The 22,931-nt window shown below is 40.6% G+C and overlaps 1 protein-coding gene and 1 pseudogene across 2 annotated transcripts in view; one reads left to right on the plus strand and one right to left on the minus strand.

Moving 5' to 3' along the window:
* Positions 1-22,931, plus strand: part of BTBD8 (BTB domain containing 8) — a 96,023-nt gene that overhangs the window by 5,100 nt on the left and 67,992 nt on the right. For both annotated transcript variants that reach the window (XM_053592277.1, XM_053592278.1), the window contains 2 exons: positions 589-786; positions 13,169-13,362. In XM_053592277.1, coding sequence (XP_053448252.1) covers positions 589-786; positions 13,169-13,362 — 392 coding nt within the window. The remainder of the gene's footprint in view (positions 1-588; positions 787-13,168; positions 13,363-22,931) is intronic.
* Positions 1,432-1,974, minus strand: LOC128586479 (iron-sulfur cluster assembly enzyme ISCU-like; annotated as a pseudogene).

Genomic DNA, 22,931 nt, shown 5'->3' on the forward strand with positions numbered 1-22,931 from the left:
CTCCTGGGCTTAGACGATTCTCTTGCCTCAGCCTCTCGAGTAGCTGGGACTACAGGTGCCTACCACAATGCCCGGCTATTTTTTTGTTGTTGTTGTTGCAGTTTGGCCAGGCCGGGTTTGAATCCGCCACCCTTGGTGTAAGGGGGCCGGCGCCCTACCCACTGAGCCACAGGTGCTGCCTAAAAAAATAAATTTTTTTTAAGACAAAGTGTGTCATCATATGTCATTGCAACCTCCAACTTTTGGGCTCAAGTGGTCTTCCAACCTTAGTCTCCTGAGTAGCTGGGGTTATAAGTGTGCCTGCCTGGCTAATTTTCTTTTTCTTTCTATTTTTAGTGGAGTTGGGGGGTCTCCTTCTTGCTCATGCTGGCGTCTTAAGCTCATAGCATTCCTCCTGCCTTGGCCTCCCAGAGTGCTGGGATTACAAGCATGAGCCACTATGCCAAGCAAATTCATTTTTACATTAACTTATTTCATATTGCATCTGTTTTTTTAGCTTATATGTTATTTTCAAGCCTATTTCATAAAAATAAATATATATTTCTTAGCAATCACTAATTAAACTATGATTCTTTTTATTCCTTACAGGCTTCTAAAGGAAGAACTCCATACAGATGTTACTTTCTCTATAGGCCGTACTTTGTTCAAAGCACACAAAGCAGTCCTTTTAGCAAGGGTTCCTGAATTCTGTTTTCATACTATTGGACAGACATCAAATAATTTAACAAATCAGGAGCCTGTTGCTGTGGAGAATGTTGAAACTGCAGAATTTAGAACATTTTTGCAGTAAGTGTTTTTCCTCTTATATTTAAGTCTAATATGTACTTATTTTAAACATATATGTGTGTATGTTTGTTTTCATTGCATGACAGTAGAACTTCCAAAGTTGACCACCTCCTTAAGGTGACTTAATTTTTTTCCCCATTAACTGACATTGTTTTATCTATTATAATATATATAAGTGCATCTGTTTTATGTACAGTAACTGATTCTATCAAATAATTACATGAAGGCATATTACCAAAATCAATTCAGGTAAAATTAAGATATTTATGTACTTCACAGGCTATCAAAACTTGAGACTTCATTATTGATTTCAGTTCTGAGGCCACACACACAATTCAAAATATGCATTAACTGAGTTAAGGCAATAAATGTGGGCTGAAAGAAATCACAGGATACAGAACAGCTAAACTCTGTATTTTGCTTGCACTCGGGTCACAATGTGAATGGTGAAACTTGTGCGTATCTCTTTTTTTTTGTGTGTGTGTGTGTTTTTTTTGGCCAGGGCTGGGTTTGAACCCACCACCTCCCGCATATGGGACTGGCGCCCTACTCCTTGAGCCACAGGCGCCGCCCCCTTGTGCATATCTCATAGCTCTTTTATGTGGTCCTGGGGGCTTCTGAACGTCTAAAGATACTGCAGTGGGTGGGCAAACAGATGACATGACTTGAAGGCTTCTCCGAGGGCTCATTTCTTCTCTGCCTCTCCTTTCTTGGGTTCTGGTTTCAGTGTGTAATCAGCCAGGGCAGCCTTGATTGCATCTTCAGCCAGCATGGTGCAGTGCAGTTTCATAGGAGGAAGGCAGAGTTCTTTGGCGATACCTGTGTTTTTGATGGTCAAGGCTTCCTCCACCATTTTCCCTTTCACCTACTCAGTGGCTATTGAGCTGGAAGCAATTGCTGAACCACAGCCAAATGTTTTCAGCCTGGCATCCACATCTTCCCCTTTTCGTCTACTTGAATCTGTAATTTCATTATATCACCACATGCTGGAGCCCCCACCAATCCAGTTCCAACATTTTTAGATGTCTTGTCAAGATACCCCACATTTCTAGCACTTTTTATAATGATCAACCACCATTTATGGTAGAGCCGAGCCAGAGCTGACAGCTGCCAGGTGGGCAAGCGCAGGCTCCGGAGTAATAGGGCCGACACCGTCTGCCTCAGACAGCCCGCTCCAGCCGCAGCCATCTTGCCGGCTTCCGGTGACTTAATTTTTATAGAGCAGAAATGTCACATGAACATATCAGTACAGTAGGCCTAGTTCCTTATGTTGACCACTCTGTGTGTTGGCCAGTTTGCTGCAGTCCCTTGGGTGATCAACTTACAGAAGTTCTCCTGTATTTTCATATCTATTTTGTAACGTGGGCAAGAAAAATCCATTCATTTAGTAATTAGTAGTAGTAGAGGCTAACTATTAATAGTAGAGGCTTAGTTTTAGTAGAAACTACTAATTTTAGACCGATTCTGAGAGAGGAGAAATGAATGGTGTGCTAATTTAAATGAATTTTCCTACGCCAGAGTTTCTCAGTAGTGGCACTGTTGACATTTTGGGTCCTGTAATTCTTTGTTGTGGAGGCGGGACCGTGCATTTCAGGATATTTAGTTGTGACCACCAAAATGTCTCCAGACATTGCCAGATGCCCTCTGGGAGGCCAAATCACCTCCTGTTGCACCATTGTTGCATACTGACTTCTGTATTATTAGTATGTGAAACTGTGAAACTTTAAGTGAATTATGTATATTTATAAAACTATAAGAGTTTTATTTTCATGGCTATGTCTTAGTCCAGTGATCCCCAATGTTTTGGGTACCAGGGACCAGTTTCAGGGACCAGGGATAGGGTTGGGGACGGAGTGGGTCTGATAGGAGGTAAAGCTCAGGCAGTGATGTGAGAGGTGGGAGCAGCTGCCTGCACAGACGAAGCTTCACTTGTGTACCCACCTGTTGCCCGCTCCTGTGCACTCAGTTCCTAACAAGCCAGCGACCAGTACCAATCTTTGTTCACTCGAACTGCTTACTGTTTGTGGAACTGCCAGAGTCTTTTCCGAAATGGCTGTAACATTTTATATTCACACAAACAATGTATGCAGGTTTCGGTTTCTCCATATCACCAGCAACACTTGTTCTGTACCTTCTGTCTTTTTTTTTTTTTTGTAGAGACAGGTTCTCACTTTATTGCCCTCGGTAGAGTGCCGTGGCCTCACACAGCTCACAGCAACCTCCAACTCCTGGGTTTAAGCGATTCTCTAGGCTCAGCCTCCCGAGTAGCTGGGACTACAGGCGCCCGCCACAACGCCCGGCTATTTTATCTTTGTCTTTTTTTATTACAGCCATCCTAGTGGATGTGAACTGGTAGCCCACTGTGGTTTTCCTTCATATTTCCCTGATGGCTAATGATGTTAAGCATATTGTCATATGCTTATTTGCCATATTTATATCTTACGTGAAGAACTATCTATTTACATCCTCTGCCAATTTTTAAATTGGTTTTTCCTTATATTATTGAGTTATAGGATTTCTTTATAAATTCTGAAATACTTGACTCTTTTTAATTTGCAAAAAAATTTCTCCAGTGAGTTGTCTTTTCACTTTCTTGATAGCATTTGTAACACAAGATTTTTAAATTGTATTAAGAAACCATTGCCTACTCCAGGGTCATGATAATTGACTTGCATAGTTTTATATTTTTAGCTCTTTCACTTCGGTCTGTGATCCATTTGGAGTTAATTGTTATGCACAGTTAAGGAAGGAGTCCGACTTCCTTCTTTTGTGTGTGTATATACAGTTGTCCCAGCAGCATTTGGAAGACGTCTTTCCTCATTGGATTGTCTGGACACCCTTGCCAGAAATCAGTTGTTCATTGCTATGAACTGGATTGTTTCTACCCCAAATTTATAACCCACAGTGTGATGGTAGTTAGAGATAAGGCCTTTGGGAGATCATTAGGTCAAGATGAGTTTTTGCAGGTGGGGCCCTCATAAGAATTAGTGCTTTTATAAGAAGCACTTTTACATAGCCTTTCTCTCGCTACCATGTGAGGACACAGTGAGATGGCAGCGTCTGGAGGCCAGGAAGAGAGCCCATACCAGAACCCTAATCTTGGACTTCTAGCCTCCTAAAAACTATGAGAAATCAATTTCCCTTGTTCAAGCCACCTAGTTCATGATGTTTTGTTATGGCATCCCAGGCCAGTACACCCATAGATGTGAGGGTTTATTTCTTCTCTCTCAATTCTATTAGTCTGTATTTTTGTCTTTATGTCAGTACCAATTACCAGTTTTGACTTTTATGGAGAATCAAGTTGGATTTTTGTGGGGTTTTTTTTTGTTGTTGTTGTTGTTGTTTGTTTGTTTTTTGTAGTTTTTGGCCAGGGCTGGGTTTGAACCCGCATGGGGGGCCAGCGCCCTATCCCCTTGAGCCACAGGCATCGCCCGGATTTTTGTGTTTTTATGTCCTAGACCCTACATGTTTTTTAGATGCTAGTCTTTAAGTTGTTTCTTGACATGCTTTTGGCTATAATCAAAATCATTTGGCTGGGCGTGGTGGCTCACACTTGTAATCCTAGCACTCTGGAAGGCAGAGGGAGGTGGATTGCCTGAGCTCAGGGGTTTGAGACCAGCCTGAGCCAGAGTTGGAATTCATCTCTAAAAATAGCTGGGTGTTGTGGCGGGCACCTATAGTCCCAGCTACTTGGGAGGCTGAGGCAAGAGAATTGCTTGAGCCCAAGAGTTGGAGGTTGCTGTGAGCTGTGACGCCACGACACTCTACTGAGTGAGACGTCATCTCAAAAAAAAAAAAAAAGCTAATAGTGGGAGCAGTGGTGTGGGTGTGTGGGTAGGTGTGATGTCAGTAGTGAAACAATCCACTGGGACACAGATTGGCTTATGTTGGCATTGCTGGTAGCCGTGATGGGTGGACCAGTTATTCTCCAGTCCCATAGCTACTTAAAGCAAGGTAAAGGCTATGGTCCTGTGTGCACCTAGGAGAGCTTGGTCTTCACTGTCCCTCCCCACCCAAGTGGTGACTATAGCTAAGTGGCCTCAAAGTCAGCCCGAGGGCAGGGTGCAACCTGGAGTTAAACTCCGCAATTGGCACCTTAGCCCTGTGACTGCAGAGAGCAGGGTCCTATTAAAGTGAACAGCAAGAAGAGAAAGCTATGAGGACTTTGGTTCACTCTTGTCTTTGCCACATGGCTGCCAGTTGCAGGGTGGTGGGTATTGTCCTAGATGTGCTTAAGAGAGCCTGATTTCCCTGTCTCTCCTGAACCAGGTTGTGCTGCAGCCAGTCAGGCTGAACTTGGCCTGAGGACAGGTGCAGCCCAGAGTGAAACTCTCAGTGGCACCCTGGACCTATGGGAGAGTGTGGGACTGCAGGAAAGGAGCTGTGGCCAGTGCCACTCGCTTAAGTCTCTGTCTCACCAGCTTCCCGCAGCAATATGGCAGGGATCTTCCCAAGGTTGCTGGGAGCCCCCGGTTTCCACTGTGTCACCTCATAGCCCCACAGTGGCAGTAGCTGCTTGTAGAGCTTCAGCATCTAGGCTGTCAGAATCATACCAGTGGGATTCTATGTGGGTTCCCCTTGTGCAGCAATTTCTCTGTGCAATCTCTAGTGGCTCCCTATGTTAGCCAGAGGCCTGTGTGAGTTGAGGGGTACTCCTGTAGCCAAGATCGTAAAAACTCTTTTCTTTTTTTTTTTTTTTAATTTCAGAGTAATATGAGGGTACAAATGATTAGGCTGCATTGTTTGCGTTTCTAAGGTAAAGTTCAAGTTATAGTTGAGCCCTTCACCCAGGGAGTGTGCTGTATACCCTTACATTGTGTGCATTAGGTGAGAGCTGACCAATACCCCTGCGTCTTCCCCTTTCCACTCCTCCCTCCCCGCTTGAATATAATGGTGTTTTTTCTCTCTTGTGTGGACATATAGTTGTTCATCTATTGGTTTCATGTTAGTATTGAGTACATTGGGTACTTTTCCATTCTTGTGATACTTTACTAAGAAGAGTGTGCTTCACCTTCATCCAGGTAAATACAAAAGATGTGAAGTCACCACCTTTTTTATATAACCTCTATGGGAAGAAGTATGGAGAATCCTCAAAAAGCTAGAAATAGACCTTCCATTTGATACCACAATTCCATTATTAGATATCTACCCAAAAGAAAAAAAAAATCATTTTACCATAAGGACATTTGCATTAGATTATTTATTGCAGCTCATTTCACAATCGCCAAGATGTGGAATCAACCCAAGCACCCATCAACCCATGAATGGATTAATAAACTGTGGTACATGTGTACCATGGAATACTATTCAGTAAAAGCCCTTTTCCATGTGTGAAGCTCTGGGCATTTCTTTCTTCCTCTCTCTCTGTATCCAGGAGCTTTTCCTAGCTCTCTCAGTCATTCCCCGACCAGGCAAGGTGCCTTGCACCCTCTCCTTACTTGTTTTGGTGCTTCCTAGCATTATCTCATAGATGATCTGTTTGAGATGTGAATATATACTTATTCTGGTTCCACTTCATGGAAGAGGTACAAACTATCTGCTTCTAGTCAGCCATCTCCACAACCTTTACCTTTAAGTACAATTTAGAAAATCGGTATCATTTTTCAGTGTAGGCTCATGGAGTTCCAAATATTAATTTTAAAATGTATATTTTTTTCCATTAGCAGGTGGTTTAGTGGAGTTGTTATAAGAGTAGCGTTTGTGGTCAAACCAGGTCTACCATTTCTGTGTGAGCTTGGACTAATCACTTACCATTACTTTCCTCATCTGAAAAATGAACATAACAATACCTACTTTATAGTGTTGTTGTGATGGTTAAATGCAATGATTATAAAGCACTTAGCACAATGGCCTGGCATATAGTAAACACTGAATGAATTTTAACATGTTATGCGTAGTAGTAGGTGCTATAAAATTACACATTTCCTTAGCTGTGTTGAGTGTATGTTTAGAAGATCCTTGACTGTGTACGATGGCTAATGCCTATAATCAGAGTATTCTGGGACACCAAGGAGTATGAAACCAGCCTGAGCAGTGAGACCCCCATATCTTTAAAAAACAAACAAACAAAAAGAAGAAGAAGATGGCAATCTTCGGGGTAGGTCAAATTTTTACTCATTAAAGAAAGGTAGAAATTAAATAAGTATTAGCCTTTGTTTGTTATTAAAATTTAGGAAAAAATTGACTTAGAGACAGTATGGGACAGTGGAGAAGCACTGGGCTTGATAACAGGACAGATCTGCCTTCTGGCTATGCGTTACCTTGTTTTAGGATTTCTTTTTCAGCCTCAGTTTTTTCATTTAGAAGAATAGTTGGAATAGCTGGCTTTGTGCTTGATAGCCCTTCATAGCGCTCTATTTTAAGCACTGCATCACATTCTATTTTGTGTTGTGTTAGGCACGTATGTCCGTGGTTATGTAAGCTCCTTGAGATTAGATCGTCTCATTGATGTGCACGTCCCCAGTGGTACCTCCTGTGGGTCTTGTGTATAGAAAGTGCTTGTGATGTTCCCTCTTTTTAAAAGCAGGTTGACTTGAAATTTGTCTGTATTAAAAGAAAGCATATGGAAAAAAGTATAATGGAAAATATTGAGATTAAAATTTCTTTTGGTAAAAATTTTGATAGAATGATTTTTTTGTTATGTGAAATCTAGTCCTTAAAAGTGTCTTTAATTCATACCTTTTCAAATAACTGATAATGGTTTTTAAATATGCTTTTATGTTGCTACTTACAGAGTGCTTTGGTGTGCACTTGAGTCAGAGTAGAACATGGAGTCTTTGAAAAGTGGTTTTATTTGTGGTGACTTTAGATGTGGCTCAAATGATTGTCACTGGAAAATAGTGCTTGCTTTATGATGTCATGATTAAAATTCAACTCAGAATCATAAAAATTTTTGATTTCCCAAGGAGACTTACCCTATTACTGTTGTGAGAGTGTGTGCATGAGAGAGGGGAAGAAAATGGGGAAGACCTTTGAGTTATTAGTTTAACATCAAGAACTGGGAGATGCTAGGATAAAGTGTCAACCAGTTGAACACATAAAATAGCACAGAATAAAAGCTTCAGTTTCCTCTGTACTCTTTCTCTGGTGTTTTTTCTCACACATCCCTTAGTTGAGATCAGTGTCTTTCTTGGTGTATTAACTATATTTTCTTGTTTTACACATTCTTGATGTTCTGGTAACTAGGGTTTCACTGGCTGGAAAGAGACCACCCCTCCCAGAGGTAAGCTAATTTCTAGAAATAGTGAATGTGCCTTTGATATGAAAACCAACCAATCCTGAGTCCATATACCACCATATACCCACCTCTTCTGTTTGGTTCTTATACTCTAGGCTGTGATATTCTTATAGCTTAATCATCCCACAACCAGACAACAACCAACTAGGGCTGGGTGATGGTGACTCACGCCTGTAATCCCAGCACTCTGGGAGGCCGAGGCGGGTAGATTGCTTGAGCTCAGGAGTTTGAGACAAGCCTGAGCAAGAGCAAGACTCCATCTCTGGAAAATAGCCAGTCACTGTGATGGGCACCTGTAGTCCCAGCTACTCGGGAGGCTGAGGCAGGATTGCTTGTGCCTAAGAGTGACGTTGTTGTGAGCTAGAATGACGACATGGGACTCTAACAAGAGTTAGTCTATCTCAAAAAACCCCCACTAGGGATCACCCCTATAGCCCATAGCCTGCCATCCGATTCTAATTCTGCTCATTGCTTACCTTACCTTGCTCATTTCTTCCCTTGAAAAATCAAAATAGAAGCTTTTGTCCCTGCTTTCCCCTTGTTTTTTCCTACCAACCCTTTGATTCCCCGTGGCCCTTCCATGGCATGGTGTGCCCCCTTCTCTTACGAATTCTAAGTAATAAATTCTCTCTCTTTTTTTTTTTCCTATAGAGACAGAGTCTCACTTTGTCGCCCTTTGGTAGAGTGCTGTGGCATCACAGCTCACAGCAACCTCCAGCTGGCTTAGGTGATTCTCTTGCCTCAGCCTCCTGAGTAGCTGGAGGAGACCGCCACAATACCTGGCTATTTTTTTGTTGCAGTTTGGTTGGGGCTGGGTTTGACCCCGCCACCCTTGGTATATGGGGCCAGTGCCCTACCCACTGGGCCACAGGCACCACCCTCTTTTTTGAGACAGTCTCACTTTGTCACCCTCAGTAGAGTGCTGTGGCATCATAGCTCACAGCTACCTCAAACTCTTGGACTCCAGCAATTCTCTTGCCTCAGCCTCCCAACTAGCTCAGACCACAGGCGCCTACCACAGTGCCCAGCTGTTTTTAAAGATGAGGTCTTGCTCTGGCTCAGGCAATCCACTTCCTTGGCCTCCTAGAGTGCTAAGTTTACAGGCATGAGCCACCGGGCCCCACCCAAAAATTATCTTTTCAATAACAGTTGTCTCCTGGCCTCCTTATATCTGAATAACCCCCAAATTTTAGGTACTTTTTTTTTTTTGTAGAGACAGAGTCTCACTTTATGGCCCTCGGTAGAGTGCCGGTGGCGTCACATGGCTCACAGCAACCTCCAACTCCTGGGCTTAAGCGATTCTCTTGCCTCAGCCTCCTGAGGAGCTGGGACTACAGGTGCCCACCACAATGCCCAGCTATTTTTTGGTTGCAGTTCAGCCGAGGCTGGGTTTGAACCCGCCACCCTCGGTATATGGGGCCGGCGCCTTACCGACTGAGCCACAGGCGCCGCCCTTAGGTACATTTTTAAACACATATGAATGCTGTTTTCTAGACCATTCATTCTTCCTCCCTTCTTCCTAAACCCCCTGTCATCTACTGTTGTCTTACCAGTCTGTACTGGGTAATCATCTGTGTCTGGGTAAACATCTACAGACCCCAAGATCAGTCCTCCTTATTCCTCACAATTTTAGTTACTGATTATTGTCAGTTTCTCTAGTAATATAAGTATTAATAATTGAGTAAAAGTTTTGTGTGAACATATGTTTCAGGTCTCTTGCTGTGTTATATGGTAGTTCAATGTTTAACCTTTTGAGGCTGCCAGATTCTTTTCCAAAATGGCTATACCACTTCACATTACCACCAGTATGTAGGAAGGCTCTAATTTCTTTTTGATGATAGCCACGCTAGTGGGTGTGAACTGGTTTCCCATTATGGTTTTCATTTATTTGCATTGCCATATAACCATGGCAGTTCTTTGTATGCATATAGGTCATTTTAAATTCTTCTTTGGAAACTATTTATTCACATCTTTGCCCATTTTTAATTGGATTATTTGTCTTTATAGTATTGAGTTATAAGAGTTCTTTATATATTCTAGAAAGTTGAATCTTATCAGACATGATTTGCAGTTTTCTGTCATTCTGTGGGTTACCTTTAAATTTTCTTGGTGATCTTCTGGAAAGTTCAGAAGTTTTAAACTCCTTTGATTTCCACTTTTCTTTTGTCATGTGCACTTTTGGTGTCATGTATAAGAAACCATTGCCTCACCAAGCTCATGAAGATTTATGCCTGTGTTTACTTTTAAAAGTCTTATGCTTTTATTTTTTACATTTGGGTCTTTGATCTATTTGTGGTGTGAGCTTAGAGACTAAAGTCATTCTTTTGCGTTTGGATATTCAATTGCCTCAGCCCCATTTTTTTCGGTTTGTTTTGAGTCATGATCTTGCTCTGTTGCCTGGGGTAGAGTGCAGTGGTGTCATTATAGATCACTGCAACCTCAAACTCCTGGACTCAAGCCATCCTCTTGCTGCAGTTTCCCAAGTAGCTGGAATTGTAGGCATATACCACCAAGCCTGGATAATTCTTTTAGTTTCTGTAGAGATGAGAACTCACTATGTTGCTCAGGCTGGCCGTGAACTTCTGGCCTCAAGTGATCGTCCCACCTCAGCCTCCCCAAATGCTCTGATTGCAGGTGTGAACCACCTCATCCCACTAGCACCATTTTTTTTTTTTTTTTTGGAGACAGAGTCTTATTATGTCGCTGTCTGTACAGTACTGTAGCATCACAGCTCACAGCAACCTCAAACTCTTGGGTTCAAGCTATTCTCTTGCCTCAGCCTCCCAAGTAGCTGGGACTATAGGTGCCTGCCACAACACCTGGCTATTTCTTGTTGCAGTTGTCATTGTTGTTTAGCTGGCTCAGGCCTGGTTCAAACCTGCCACCCTTAGTGTATGTGGTTGCCGCCATAACCACTGTGCTACAGGTGCCGAGCCTAGCACCATTTTTTGAAGATACTATTCTTTCCCATTGTGTTGTCTGGATTCCCTTGTTAAAAAATTAGTTGTCCATAAATGTATTTTCTAAACTCAGTTCTAGTCCATTGATGTACATGTCTGTCCTTATGCCAGTGCCACACAGTCTTGATTTCTGTAGCTTGGTAGGAGGCTTAGAAAATTGGGAACTTTGTTTTTTGTCAAGATTGTTTTACCTATTGGGGGTCTCTTACATTCCATTTGAATTTGAGGGTTGACTTGTCAATTTCTGCGGAAAAGGCAGCTGGAATTTTGATAGGGATTGCACTTACTCTGTAGATCAAAGAGTATTGCCATCTTAACAGTTTTATCTTCCAATCCATGAACATGGAAGGTGTTCCCATTTATTTAATTACCTTCAACTTTGTTTTGTAGTTTTCAATGAATAAGTTTTGCACTTTTTTTTTTTTAGAGACAGAGTTTCATGTTATCACCCTTGGTAGAGTGCTGTGATGTCACAGCTCACAGCAACCTCCAGCTCTTGGGCTTAGGTGATTCTCTTGCCTCAGCCTACTCAGTAGCTGGGACTATAGGCGCCCGCCACAACACCTGGCTATTTTTTGGTTGCAGTTTGGCCGGAGCTGGGTTTGAACCCACCACCCTTGGTATATGGGGCCGGCGCCCTACTCACTGAGCCACAGGTGCCACCCAGTTTTGCACTTCTTTTATTAAATATATTCATAAGTATTTATTTTGTGGCTGCTATTATAAGTGTTTATTTTCTACTTTTATTTTGGGTTGTTCATTGCTTGTATATAGAAATACAGTTGGCTTTTACATATTGATTCTATATCCTTGTGTCCTGAAAACTTGCTGAACTTATTTAACAGGTTTTTTTGTGTGTGTGGATTTCTATGACATTTCTATACATGTTTGTCATCTGTAAATAGAGATAGTTTTACTTCTTTCTTTCTCATTCAGATGCCTTTTCTTTTTTCTTTTCCTAATTCCCTTAGCTAGAACCAACCTCCAGTAAAATGATGAGTAGAAATGATGAGAACAAACATCCTTGTTGATGCTCAGAGGAAAGCTTTCCGTCTTTTACCATTAAGTATGACGTTAGCTGTGAGTTCTTCATGGATGTTCTTTACAAGTTGAGGACATTCCCTTCTGTTCTATTTTGTTGATGTTTTATCACAGCAGGATATTAGACTTTGTCAAGTGATTTTTCTGCATTAATTGAGATCATTGTGTGATTTTTATCCTTTATTGATACTGCATATAACACTGATTGTCTTGTGTTTAAGCACTCCTGAATTCCTGAGATGAACCCCAATCGTCATGCGATATAATTCCCTTTACGTGTTGGTGGATTCAGTCTGCTATTATTTTGTTGAAGATTTTTTCATTTGTATTAATAGGGAATATTGGACTGTGTTCTTCTTTCCTTGTCATGTCTTTACTTTTATATGAGTAATACTGGCCTCGTAGAATGAGTTGGGAAGTGTTCCCTCTACTTCTATTTTTTAGAAAAATTTGGGAAAGATTAGTGTTAATTATTCTTTAATGATTTGACTGCATTCACTAGTGAAGCTACCTAGTCCTGGTTTTTTCTTCATGGGAAGTTTTTGATTACTAATTCTATCTCTTTACTTGTTACAGATTTACTCAGATGTTCTTTATCTTCTTAAGCCAGATTTGGAAGCTTGTGTCTTTCTTGGAATTGCCCATTTATCTAAGTTATCTATTTTTTTGGCATTATATGGTACTTTTTAACATTAAAAACTTTTATAAGGTACTTTTCAAACTTTCTGCTGCTTTAGATTGACCTTTCTATGGTTGGTCCAAATTAAAAAAGTTTTAATGTATGCAATGTATGGGGTGGCACCTGTGGCTCAGTGAGTAGAACGCCGGCCCCATATACTGAGGGTGGCAGGTTCAAACCCAGCCCTGGTTGAACTGCAAAAAATAACCGGGCGTTGTGGCAGGTGCCTGTAGTCCCAGCTGCTTGGGAGGCGGAGGCAGGAGAATAGCCGAAGCCCAAGAGCTAGAGGTTGCTGTGAGTCCTGTGACATCATGGCACTCTACTGAAGGCGGTAAAGTGAGACTCTGTCTCTACAAAAAAAAAAAATTTATGTTATGTATGAAATCAGAACATTAGGGAAACTTGCTTGCTTTTTATAAAAAGAATCACCAATGTTATTTTAACATTTTATATTATGTCTTTTAGGAATGTATATTCATCAAACAAAAACATGAAGTTTGAAGAGGAAATTATTAGGAAAAAGATAACGGAGAGTGAGATATCACAAAAGAAACTTGACCTCAGTTTTCCAAAGTGTAAAAAATCATCTGATGCTTCTCTTCAGAAGCATGGAATTCCAGAGGATATCACTGATACAGATGACAATTTAATTTCCAATGGTGAGGTATTGTTTTTTTGGAGTTTTATAAAATTTTATAGCCATGAAAATAATTATATTCTGATACAATTAGAGAAAAGCATACTTCAAAAATCTGTTCTACTGACTTCTAAAATAAGCATGGAGAAATGAAAATACCAGTATGATCAACTCCCATTTTGTCCAAGTAATTTGGGAAAATTGGAGATAAGGTTATTATGAATAAATCCATGCATAATTTGTAATACTCCTCCTAATCACTTAAGCCGCTGTATGTCACTGTCCTTATTCTAATCTATGCCAATAAAGAAGCTTAGCAGACTACAGAGTCAGTTCTAACACAATATATGTATACCTTAGAGGACACCGTGCAATACAAAAATTACTGCTACACAAAAACTTTATCATGACACATTAATAAAAATGATAACCTAATAAAAATGGTGACCTAGTTTTACACATGTTAAATGGTTAGGAAATTCATAAAAACTATAATTCATGTGGCATTTTAACTCCAAAAAGAGCTGAAGTTTGCTTGTGGAAGTAGGTTTAAAAAGGGTTTTAGCTTGTGAGTTACTGTGAATTGGTGGAAAGGGAATATTAGAGATAAGTCCATGGATGGATGCATGGATGGATATAGATTCTGACAGGAAACCCAAGGTCCCTGGATCAGAGAATAGACCATTTATTTATTTATTTATTTATTTATTTATTTTGTAGAGACAGAGTTTTCACTTTATTGCCCTCGGTAGAGTGCCGTGGCGTCACACAGCTCACAGCAACCCCCAACTCCTGGGCTTAGGCGATTCTTCTGCCTCAGCCTCCCGAGTAGCTGGGACTACAGGCGCCCACCACAACGCCTGGCTATATTTTTGTTGCAGTTTGGCCGGGGCCGGGTTTGAACCCACCACCCTCGGTATATGGGGCCGGCGCCCTGCTCACTGAGCCACAGGTAGACCATTTATTACTCAGAGCATCTTAATGCCAGTTCACATTCCTCAAATTCCATGATGCAGTGCAGTGAGGGCTTGATATTACCTTGCCCATGCAGTGGGATTGCACCACAGGAGAGGAACACCTAAGTTAGGACACTCTAAGCCTTCACAGGCTGCAGGCAGATCTCTTCATTCTCCTCCTCAGAGAGAGAGACAGACCTTTACTTTGGAAGGTAAACAAATCTTATCTGGGAAGGGAAGGAGAATGTAGTTTCATTACCCTGGAGGATAAGGAAGTGGCAACTTAGATACTTCTGAAGTAAGTTTCTAAATCTTTTTGGAGTAATACATTATCCCTAGCTTCCAAGGCATGTTTGCTATTTCCTTTGTCCTAGTTTACCAGTGCTCTGCTCAAAAAGGCCAGACAATGCAGATATAAAAAAAAAGTCACAGAAAATAGTTCCCCACAGTTGGTTACCCAAAATCAGATGGGAAATTGTAACACCAGATATAGATGGGTTTGGCTCATAACACACGCAGTGAACTAGGATATCTGGTAGATATTTAGAGGTCTCTGTGTGTGTGTGTGTGTTTTATATATCCTTACATGGCTCAGTCCAGCTGAGTTTCCAGTTTTCTGCATTAACCTAGTGTTCTTTGTGTGTGAATTTACACCTAAGCAAATGCAGAATTTATATTATATTCAAATTGTTCCCTGATAAACTCATGTTTTCAGAATAAATGTTGTGGGAGAATTAACTATATATGGAAATTCCTGTTAGGTAAAGGATCTTATTACTGGTATTTACTGCAGTGACTATAATCACCAAACTGAATAGATTCCTTTTATATTTATTTACCACATTTAATTGTGAACGAGTGAATAGACATTCTAGGCTTTCACGTAGGTCCATTCATATACTTTATCTCACTTTGTCTCATATACCCCTAAGAAATAAGTGGTTATAGACTGATTTTATCAGTAAGACCCTAAGGCCCAAGTAACATGAGAATCTTTCCCCAGAACAGTTGACAGAGTTGGTATTTCATGTCCATTTTTTCTGTGTCTAGTGTAGAGCTCTAGTGTGGCCCCACAGCAACCCTTTAATGTAGCCCAACAAGTGATGAGTATAAGCAAAAAGAGCTCTGCACCCTTCGGTTCCTTGTTCTTTTACTGCTTTCTCTGTCACTCCATGGAAAATCCCACGTTCCAGTTGCCAGTTTTACAGATACTTTTGGTGCACATTTTATTAACCCCTTTATAGTCCTTCATACTGTCAATGCTGCCACCCGTGAAACTCTATCTTCTGTGGCACCTTGCTTTTCTGATTTTCCTTCTTGTGGCCATTACTCAGTCTCCTTCACTCATGAATCATCTTTTTGGCCCCTAAATAAATGGTATTATCTAATTTTATTTTGAGTCCAGCCACTGACTAGACATATTTGTTTAACTATATCTTTAGTATCTCAAATTTAACCTGTCCTAAATTTAACCTGTGGGACTCTGTCACCAGTGACTGATCCTCACCAAATATACTCACTAGAGTTTCTTGACTGGTGAGGCTATGATAAACCATTGTTAAAAGAAAAACTTAGACAAAATAAACGTAACTTGAGTTTATTTGAGCAAGGAACCCAAAGAGTCAGAAAGCTCTGCAGCAAGTATTTATAGACAGAATATGGAAGTAAAATACAGAAATAGCTTCATTGGTGTTTGCCTTGTTTGGACATGCTAGGATTAATTGGCTGACTGTGATTTGCTAAGATCAAGTTACCAAAAATATCTACTTCTAAGATAGGTTAGGTTTTGGTTTGTTTGCATACTTAATTAGCTTGCAGTTTATTACACAAGACAGCCTTAGCTAAAGTGTAACAAGGCCCATCATTTGTTCAGCTTCTCAACTTTGAGTAATTAACCAAAACTTTGTGCATGGGTGCCACTCTCTCACTATCAAAATGGACTTGTTTGGAAATCACAAGTCTTAATGTCAGGTCAGTTGAATGATTCTTTACATTTTTGTTGTTCTAGTCAAAGTGAGACCATTTAATGTACAGTGGATGACTGTGTATAAACATTTAAGGCTTCTGACAGGAAGACTATCAGTAGGGTAACATCAAGAAGTAATACCAAGTATGTTCCTTAATAGGGATCCGTACTAATCAAATTGATCATAATCAAACAGATCAAGTTTAGGCAATATAGATAGTTTAACAGTATTTGAGTCAAGTTGGTCATAGTCTGTTTGGGAACTGATGGCGATTAAACACCCTAGTTGGCTAGGCGTAGTGGTTCACACCTGTAATCCTAGCACTCTGGGAGGCTGAAGTGGGAGGATCGCTTGAGCTTAGGAGTTCAAGACTAGCCTGAGCAAAAGTACAACCTCATCCCTACTAAAAATAGAAGAATTAGCTGGGCAAAATAGTGAGTACCTATAGGCCCAGCTACTCAGGAAGCTGAGGTAGGAGGATTGCCTGAGCCCAGGACTTTGAGATTGCAGTGAGCTATGTCACACAACTGCACTCTAGCTAAGGCACCAGAGAAGCAAGAAAAAAAACACAACAAAACAAAACATAGTTCATTCTATAGAATGGTCTGATTTAAAAAGGTATTCAGCTTTGTTATTAGCTTGGTAACATAGGTCAGAATAATGTGAAGACCCAGTAGAAGAAAGAAAAATATTAGAAAACCTTGCCTTTTTGGCTCGCTGAGCACCACGATGGTGGTCGGCAAGAACAAGTGCTTTACAAAAGGTGGCAAAAAGGGAGACAAGAAGAAAGTGGTTGCTCCATTTCCTAAGAAAGTTGGTATGATGTGAAGGCACCTACTATGTTCCTACTATGCACCTACTAAGAAATACTGGATTGCTGTGAGCTGTGGGATGCCACAGCACTCTACCCAGGGCCATAAAGTGAGACTCTATCTCTAAAAAAAAAAAAAAAAAAAGAAATACTGGAAAAAACACTAGTCACCAGGACTCAAGAAACAAAAATTGCATCCAATGGTCTCAAAGGTCATGTGTTTGAAGTGAGTCTTACTGATCTGCAGAATGATGAAGTTGCATTTGGAAAATTCAAGCTGATTACTGAAGATGTTCAGGGCAAAAACTACCTGACTAACTTCCATGGCATGGACCTTACCCATGACAAAATGTGTTCTATGGTTAAAAAATGGCAGACTATGATTGAAGCTCGTGTTGATGTTAAGACTACCCAAGGTTATTTGCTTTGTCTGTCCTGTGTTGGTTTTTTTTTTTTTTTGAGACAGAGCCTCAAGCTGTCGCCATGGGTAGAGTGCTGTGGCATCACAGCTTATAGCAACCTCCAATTCCTGGGCTCAAGTGATTCTCCTGCCTCTGCCTCCCAAGTAGCTGGGACTACAGGCGCCTGCCACAACACCTGGCTATTTTTTGGTTGCAGCTGTCATTGTTGTTTGGCAGACCCGGGCTGGATTTGAATCTGCCAACTCAGGTGTATGTGGATGGTGCCTTAGCTGCTTGAGCCACAGGAGCCGAGCCTGTCCTGTGTTGGTTTTACTAAAAAACGCAACAATCAGATTTGGAAGACCTCTTATGCCCAGCACCAATGGGTTTGCCAAATCCAGAAGAAAATGATGGAAATCATGATCAGAGAGAGAATGACTTAAAAGAAGTTGTCAATAAATTGATTCCAGACAGCATTGGGTAAGACATAGAAAAGGCATGCTGATCTATTTATCCTCTCCATGATGTGTTAGTTAGAAAAGTAAAAATGCTGAAAGAATCCAAGTTGGAATTGGGAAAACACATGGAGCTTCATGGTGAAGGTCATAATTCTAAGCTACTGGGGATGAGACAGGTGGTAATGTTGAACGAGCTGGTGGATATGAACCACCAGTCCAAGAATCTGTCTAAAATTCAGGCTTTTAATAATGACAAATAATCCTTTATGTGAAAAAAAAAAAAAATCACAAAACCTTGGAAAAGCCAAGGTTCCCATCTACTATTTAGGGTGCTTATAAACTATTAGCTGCTCCCGTAAACACATCATGTGCTTCTTTCCTTTGAGAAATTTCTTAAACGTATTTTATGGCAGTATCTAAAGAAACAGCAGTATCAGCTACCTTTTAAATCAAGCTTTCTGTAGTAGCAAAATCAGGTGAAAGATGGGGACAACGTTCATTTTTATTACTAGCCCGTAACATGGGCAAAGAGGAGATCTAAAGCTGCGTGGTGTCCCATCAATTGCTTTTGTTGAACATGTATGTTATCACCCATATTTTGGAGAGTTATTTCTATCTCTCTGCACCCTTGGGAGGTCTGGTTGGCCACAAAATCCAAGATTTTCTCCCAATTTATAGATTCGTTTCAAATTCCACATAACCAGCACCCTACTCCTGGCCAAGAGTGAGAGCCCAGGAGCCCCACTGGAATGTTTCCTTATTGGAAACTAGGTAATCCTTATCTGTTTCAAGGTTGGTGCTACTTTTGGATGTTGACTATTTAGGGTTCTGATAATGGTAGGTAATACGGGCACGTTTAGCTGAAAATACTCAGAAGGTAGGAGTAAGCCAGGACAAATAGCAAGATCCAAATCAGTATGAAGGCAGAACAGAGCAAGGTAATTATTTGCATATCCAGTATAGTAGGCCCTCAGGGCCTGGAAAAGAGGGTCACTGAGTGGCATTTGAGCATGGGTCAGTTAAATTTGTCCACCCATAGGTCAGCATAACTCCTGAGCAAGGTCCAGGGGGAATTTACTTTTTTGTGTGTGTGGTCCCTTTATAGCATGTTGTAAGAGTATATAAGCACATTAGTGGAAGAAAGCATTTAGTTGGATTTAATTCAGTGACGTTATATAAGCAACTGCTAGAACCCACATAGATAGCCTCAGGTCTTAAGAATGTGATGTCTGGAAGCGCAATGCACGTATACCTTTAATAGGCATCATTTGGGTAGTAACAGGTAGGTTATTAATTGGGAAGGTTTGGGCATTACTTTCAGCAAGTATAGGAAAGCATGTGGCAGTGATGTCTAGAACATCAAGGATAGTTTTTTGCTCTTCCGAAGGTTCAGGGTGATTCTCTTTGGGAACATGAACAGGTGTTGGCATTTAAAGAATTGTTTCTTGTTTTTTGGTATTAACTCACAAACCTAACAGTTGCCTTGGGTTTTTGTGTGTTTGTTTTTACTAGGGCATAAGCTTTAGCTACTATCATTCAGAGTTCATCATCACATGGTGCAAGACAAATAAATAAGGTCATTTAGAAATTATGGTCTCACAGATTTTCCTGTTAGGAAAGGGAGATGGTTAGGACAGAAGGAAGTAAGAATAAAAAGAAAAGAGATAAGGTTTTCATCGAAGATAGAGAAATCTTGATCTGTGATCTTGGACAAGCTGCCCATGTTTAGAATGTTGTCTGCTTTGGGGGAGAAACTTCCCTGGTTGGCTTTACCTTAAAGTTTTCAACAGGTATGCAGTTTCAAGAGTCTGGAGTGGCCCACATGAGAGTTTTGAGATGTGGACCCACAACTAAAGGCCCTCAAGTTTGGCAGCAGGGTGGGTGATGAAAAGAGCTTGGTATGGTCTCTCCACTGAGGTTCAAGAGTAGTCTTTCTCTGATGCCGTTTCCAGAAGATCCCATCGCTAGGTTCTGAGATTGTGAAAGGTTTGGCTGTCCGCAATCAGTGGATCATGGAAGGCTTCTTTTACCCGATAAAAGTACACTTTTGCATAATGTTTTAATTAAAGCCTTGAAGTATTTTATAAGAGTAGGAGGAGAGGTACATGAGTTTCTATTATTGGGAGCATGGGCCTTCCAGTAACTTCTTTTTTTTTTTTTTTGTGACAGAGTCTCACTATGTCGCCTTTGGTAGAGTGCTGTGGCATCACAGCTCACAGCAACCTCAAACTCCTGGGCTGAAGCAATTCTCTGGCCTCGGCCTCCCAAGTAGCTGGGACTACAGGTGCCCACCACAACGCCCAGCTATTTTTTGTTGCAGTTGTCATTGTTGATTAGCTGGCCTGGGCCAGGTTTTAACCTGCCACCTTCTGTGTATGTGGCTGGTGCCATAACCACTCTGTGGCTGGCACAGAGCCTCCAGCAACTTTTTAAAAAGGGATTAATCTATGTTTCCAGTGGGGTGGATCTGATTGCCGTCAAGGCCATTGGTAATACCTTTGGCCAAGACAATTTAATCAGTTCAGTTAATTGTGGCTATTTGCCCTTTGGACTTTCTAGAAGATTGAGGATGACAGGGACAATGGTAATACCATTGTGTTAATAATGCCTTATTAACTGCTTTATAAATTTTCCTGTAAAATGGGGTTCTCTATTACTGGAGCTATCTTCAGAGATGGCCCATTAAGGAAACATTTTTTCTTTATTTTTTTCCCTTTTTTTTTTTGAGACACAATTTCACTCTTTTGCCCTAGGTAGAGTGCGTGGCATCATAGCTCACAGCAACTTCAAACTCCTGGGCTCAAGCGATCCTTTTGCCTTAACCTTCCAAGTAGCTGGGACTATAGGTGCCAACCACAACACCCAGCTAATTTTTGTATTTTTTAAGTAGAGACAGGGTCTTCCTCTTGCTTAAGTTGGTATCAAACTTTTGAGCTCAAGCAATCCATCTGCTTCAGCTTCCCAAAGTGCTAGGATTATAGTCATGAACCACCATGCCTGGCTAGGAAACATATTTTTTAATAACTTCTTAGCTACTATCATAGCATTGGCTATCCTACTTATGAAGGCTTCTGTTCAGTCAGAAAACATGCAAACTATTACTGGAACATCATATTCCTATCATATTTAAGATGGCAATCGAATGAAATCCATCTGTAAGTAGCAGAAATGTACTACCTGAAGTTTTGATTGTGAGTTTTACAAACCAAATGGTATAGACTATTTCAGCAATTTTTTTTCATAATTTATATCATCGGCCAGAATATTAGATCTTTTAAGGACTCAGAAAGGACCAGGTGGCCATCTGGGCCCTCCTTGAGTCCACACTTAACATTAAATTTATATCCTTTTAGATATTAATTTTGTTTTACCAAATCAGGCGCATAGCACTTTTTATTAAGTAGGTTATGATAGATGATAATCTTGATAGTCAATCAAGATTTTGCTTGATATTGGGTTAGCAGTATTTTTCCGATTTTGCTTGATATTGGGTTAGCAGTATTACAAATCAACCACTTTCTTTATTAGAGTTCTTTGAATTCTTACTCAGTCCAAAGATGTGATCTTAAAATTATCAGAAACCTGTATTATCAGAATCCTTTCCATGAATTTCCTCAAAGATGAAACACTTTAGGTTTATAGTTTCTTGTGGTGGCTTTCAGGTAAACAATTAATTGTCTGTGATGATAAGTCTTAAAATGGCCATGGTTAAAGATTAAGAATTCATTATAATAATGATGGACTTGACAGAAAAATATGGTTATTTCTGTAACATACAGCATTTTAAGATAACTGGAATTGGCTCATCACCTGTAACTCAGCGGGTAAGGTGCTAGCCACATATGCCAAGGCTGGCAGGTTCGAACCCAGCCCAGGCCTGCCAAACAACAATGGCAATTATAGCCCCAAAATAGGCAGGCATTGTGGCTGGCGCCTGTAGTCCCAGCTACTTGGAAGGTTGAGGCAGGAGAATTGCTTAAGCCCAAAAGTTTGAGGTTGCTGTGAGCTATGACACCATGGCACTCAACCAAGGGCAACATAGTGAGACTCTGTCTAAAAAAAAAAAAAGATAACTGGAATTATGACATAAATAACATTGTACCAGAACCATCAGATTTCTAGGAATGTCACACAATTTCTGGAACACACATTAAAGACATAAAAATATAACTCAAAGATAGTTAAGTATCATTTCATTTTTTTTTTTTCAAAGCTCACAGTAACCTTAAACTCTTGGGCTTAAGCGATTCTCTTGCCTTAACCTCCCAAATAACTGGGACTACAGGCACCTGCCACAATGCCCGACTATTTTTGTTATTGTTGTTTAGCAGGCCAAGGCTGGGCTCCAACCCGCCAGCCTCGGCACCGCCTAGATACAGAAATTTTACATAGGCATAGAAAATTCTTAGCTCTCTTAATAGGGAAGATGATTTTCTTAAGTAAAGACCTAACTAATACAGCAAGAGCAATCTGATATTCTTAAGAAAACTTATTACCAGTATGATTTTGAAATTAAGGCTCATTGTTTTTAAAAATAACTTATTCAGATTTTAGCCAGCTTGATTACACATAAAATTCCTTTTTCAAGATTCTTCTATAAACCATTTTTAGCTTTCTTATATCTATACAGTTTTGTTCTGTATTCTTACCTTTCCCATTGTAGAAAAATTAATCATTCTATTTTAGTACAAAAAAATACTCTTTTTTCCCTTAATAACTGTTGAGAGTTGGGGGTCCCGGTTCCCCAAACCTAGTTGACCTGGTTCAATTACTCTGCCAAGCTAGAAAGTTCACCAAGGCATGTTGGTAACCAAAAGCAAAAGTGTGTGGAAACTGAAAATAAAACGGAAGAGGCACAGGCAGTGTGGACAGAAAGCAAAAGTAACCAGGACAAGTTTCACGTAACAAAGATATTTTATTTAGGAAGAACAAAGAGAAAGTTTAGAGCACTTCCAAACAGAGTTGGAAGGTGAGAGAGACAGAGAGGCACAGGCCTGC

The sequence above is a fragment of the Nycticebus coucang genome, chromosome 5 (genome assembly GCF_027406575.1).
Source record: "Nycticebus coucang isolate mNycCou1 chromosome 5, mNycCou1.pri, whole genome shotgun sequence".
Taxonomy (NCBI): domain Eukaryota; kingdom Metazoa; phylum Chordata; class Mammalia; order Primates; family Lorisidae; genus Nycticebus; species Nycticebus coucang.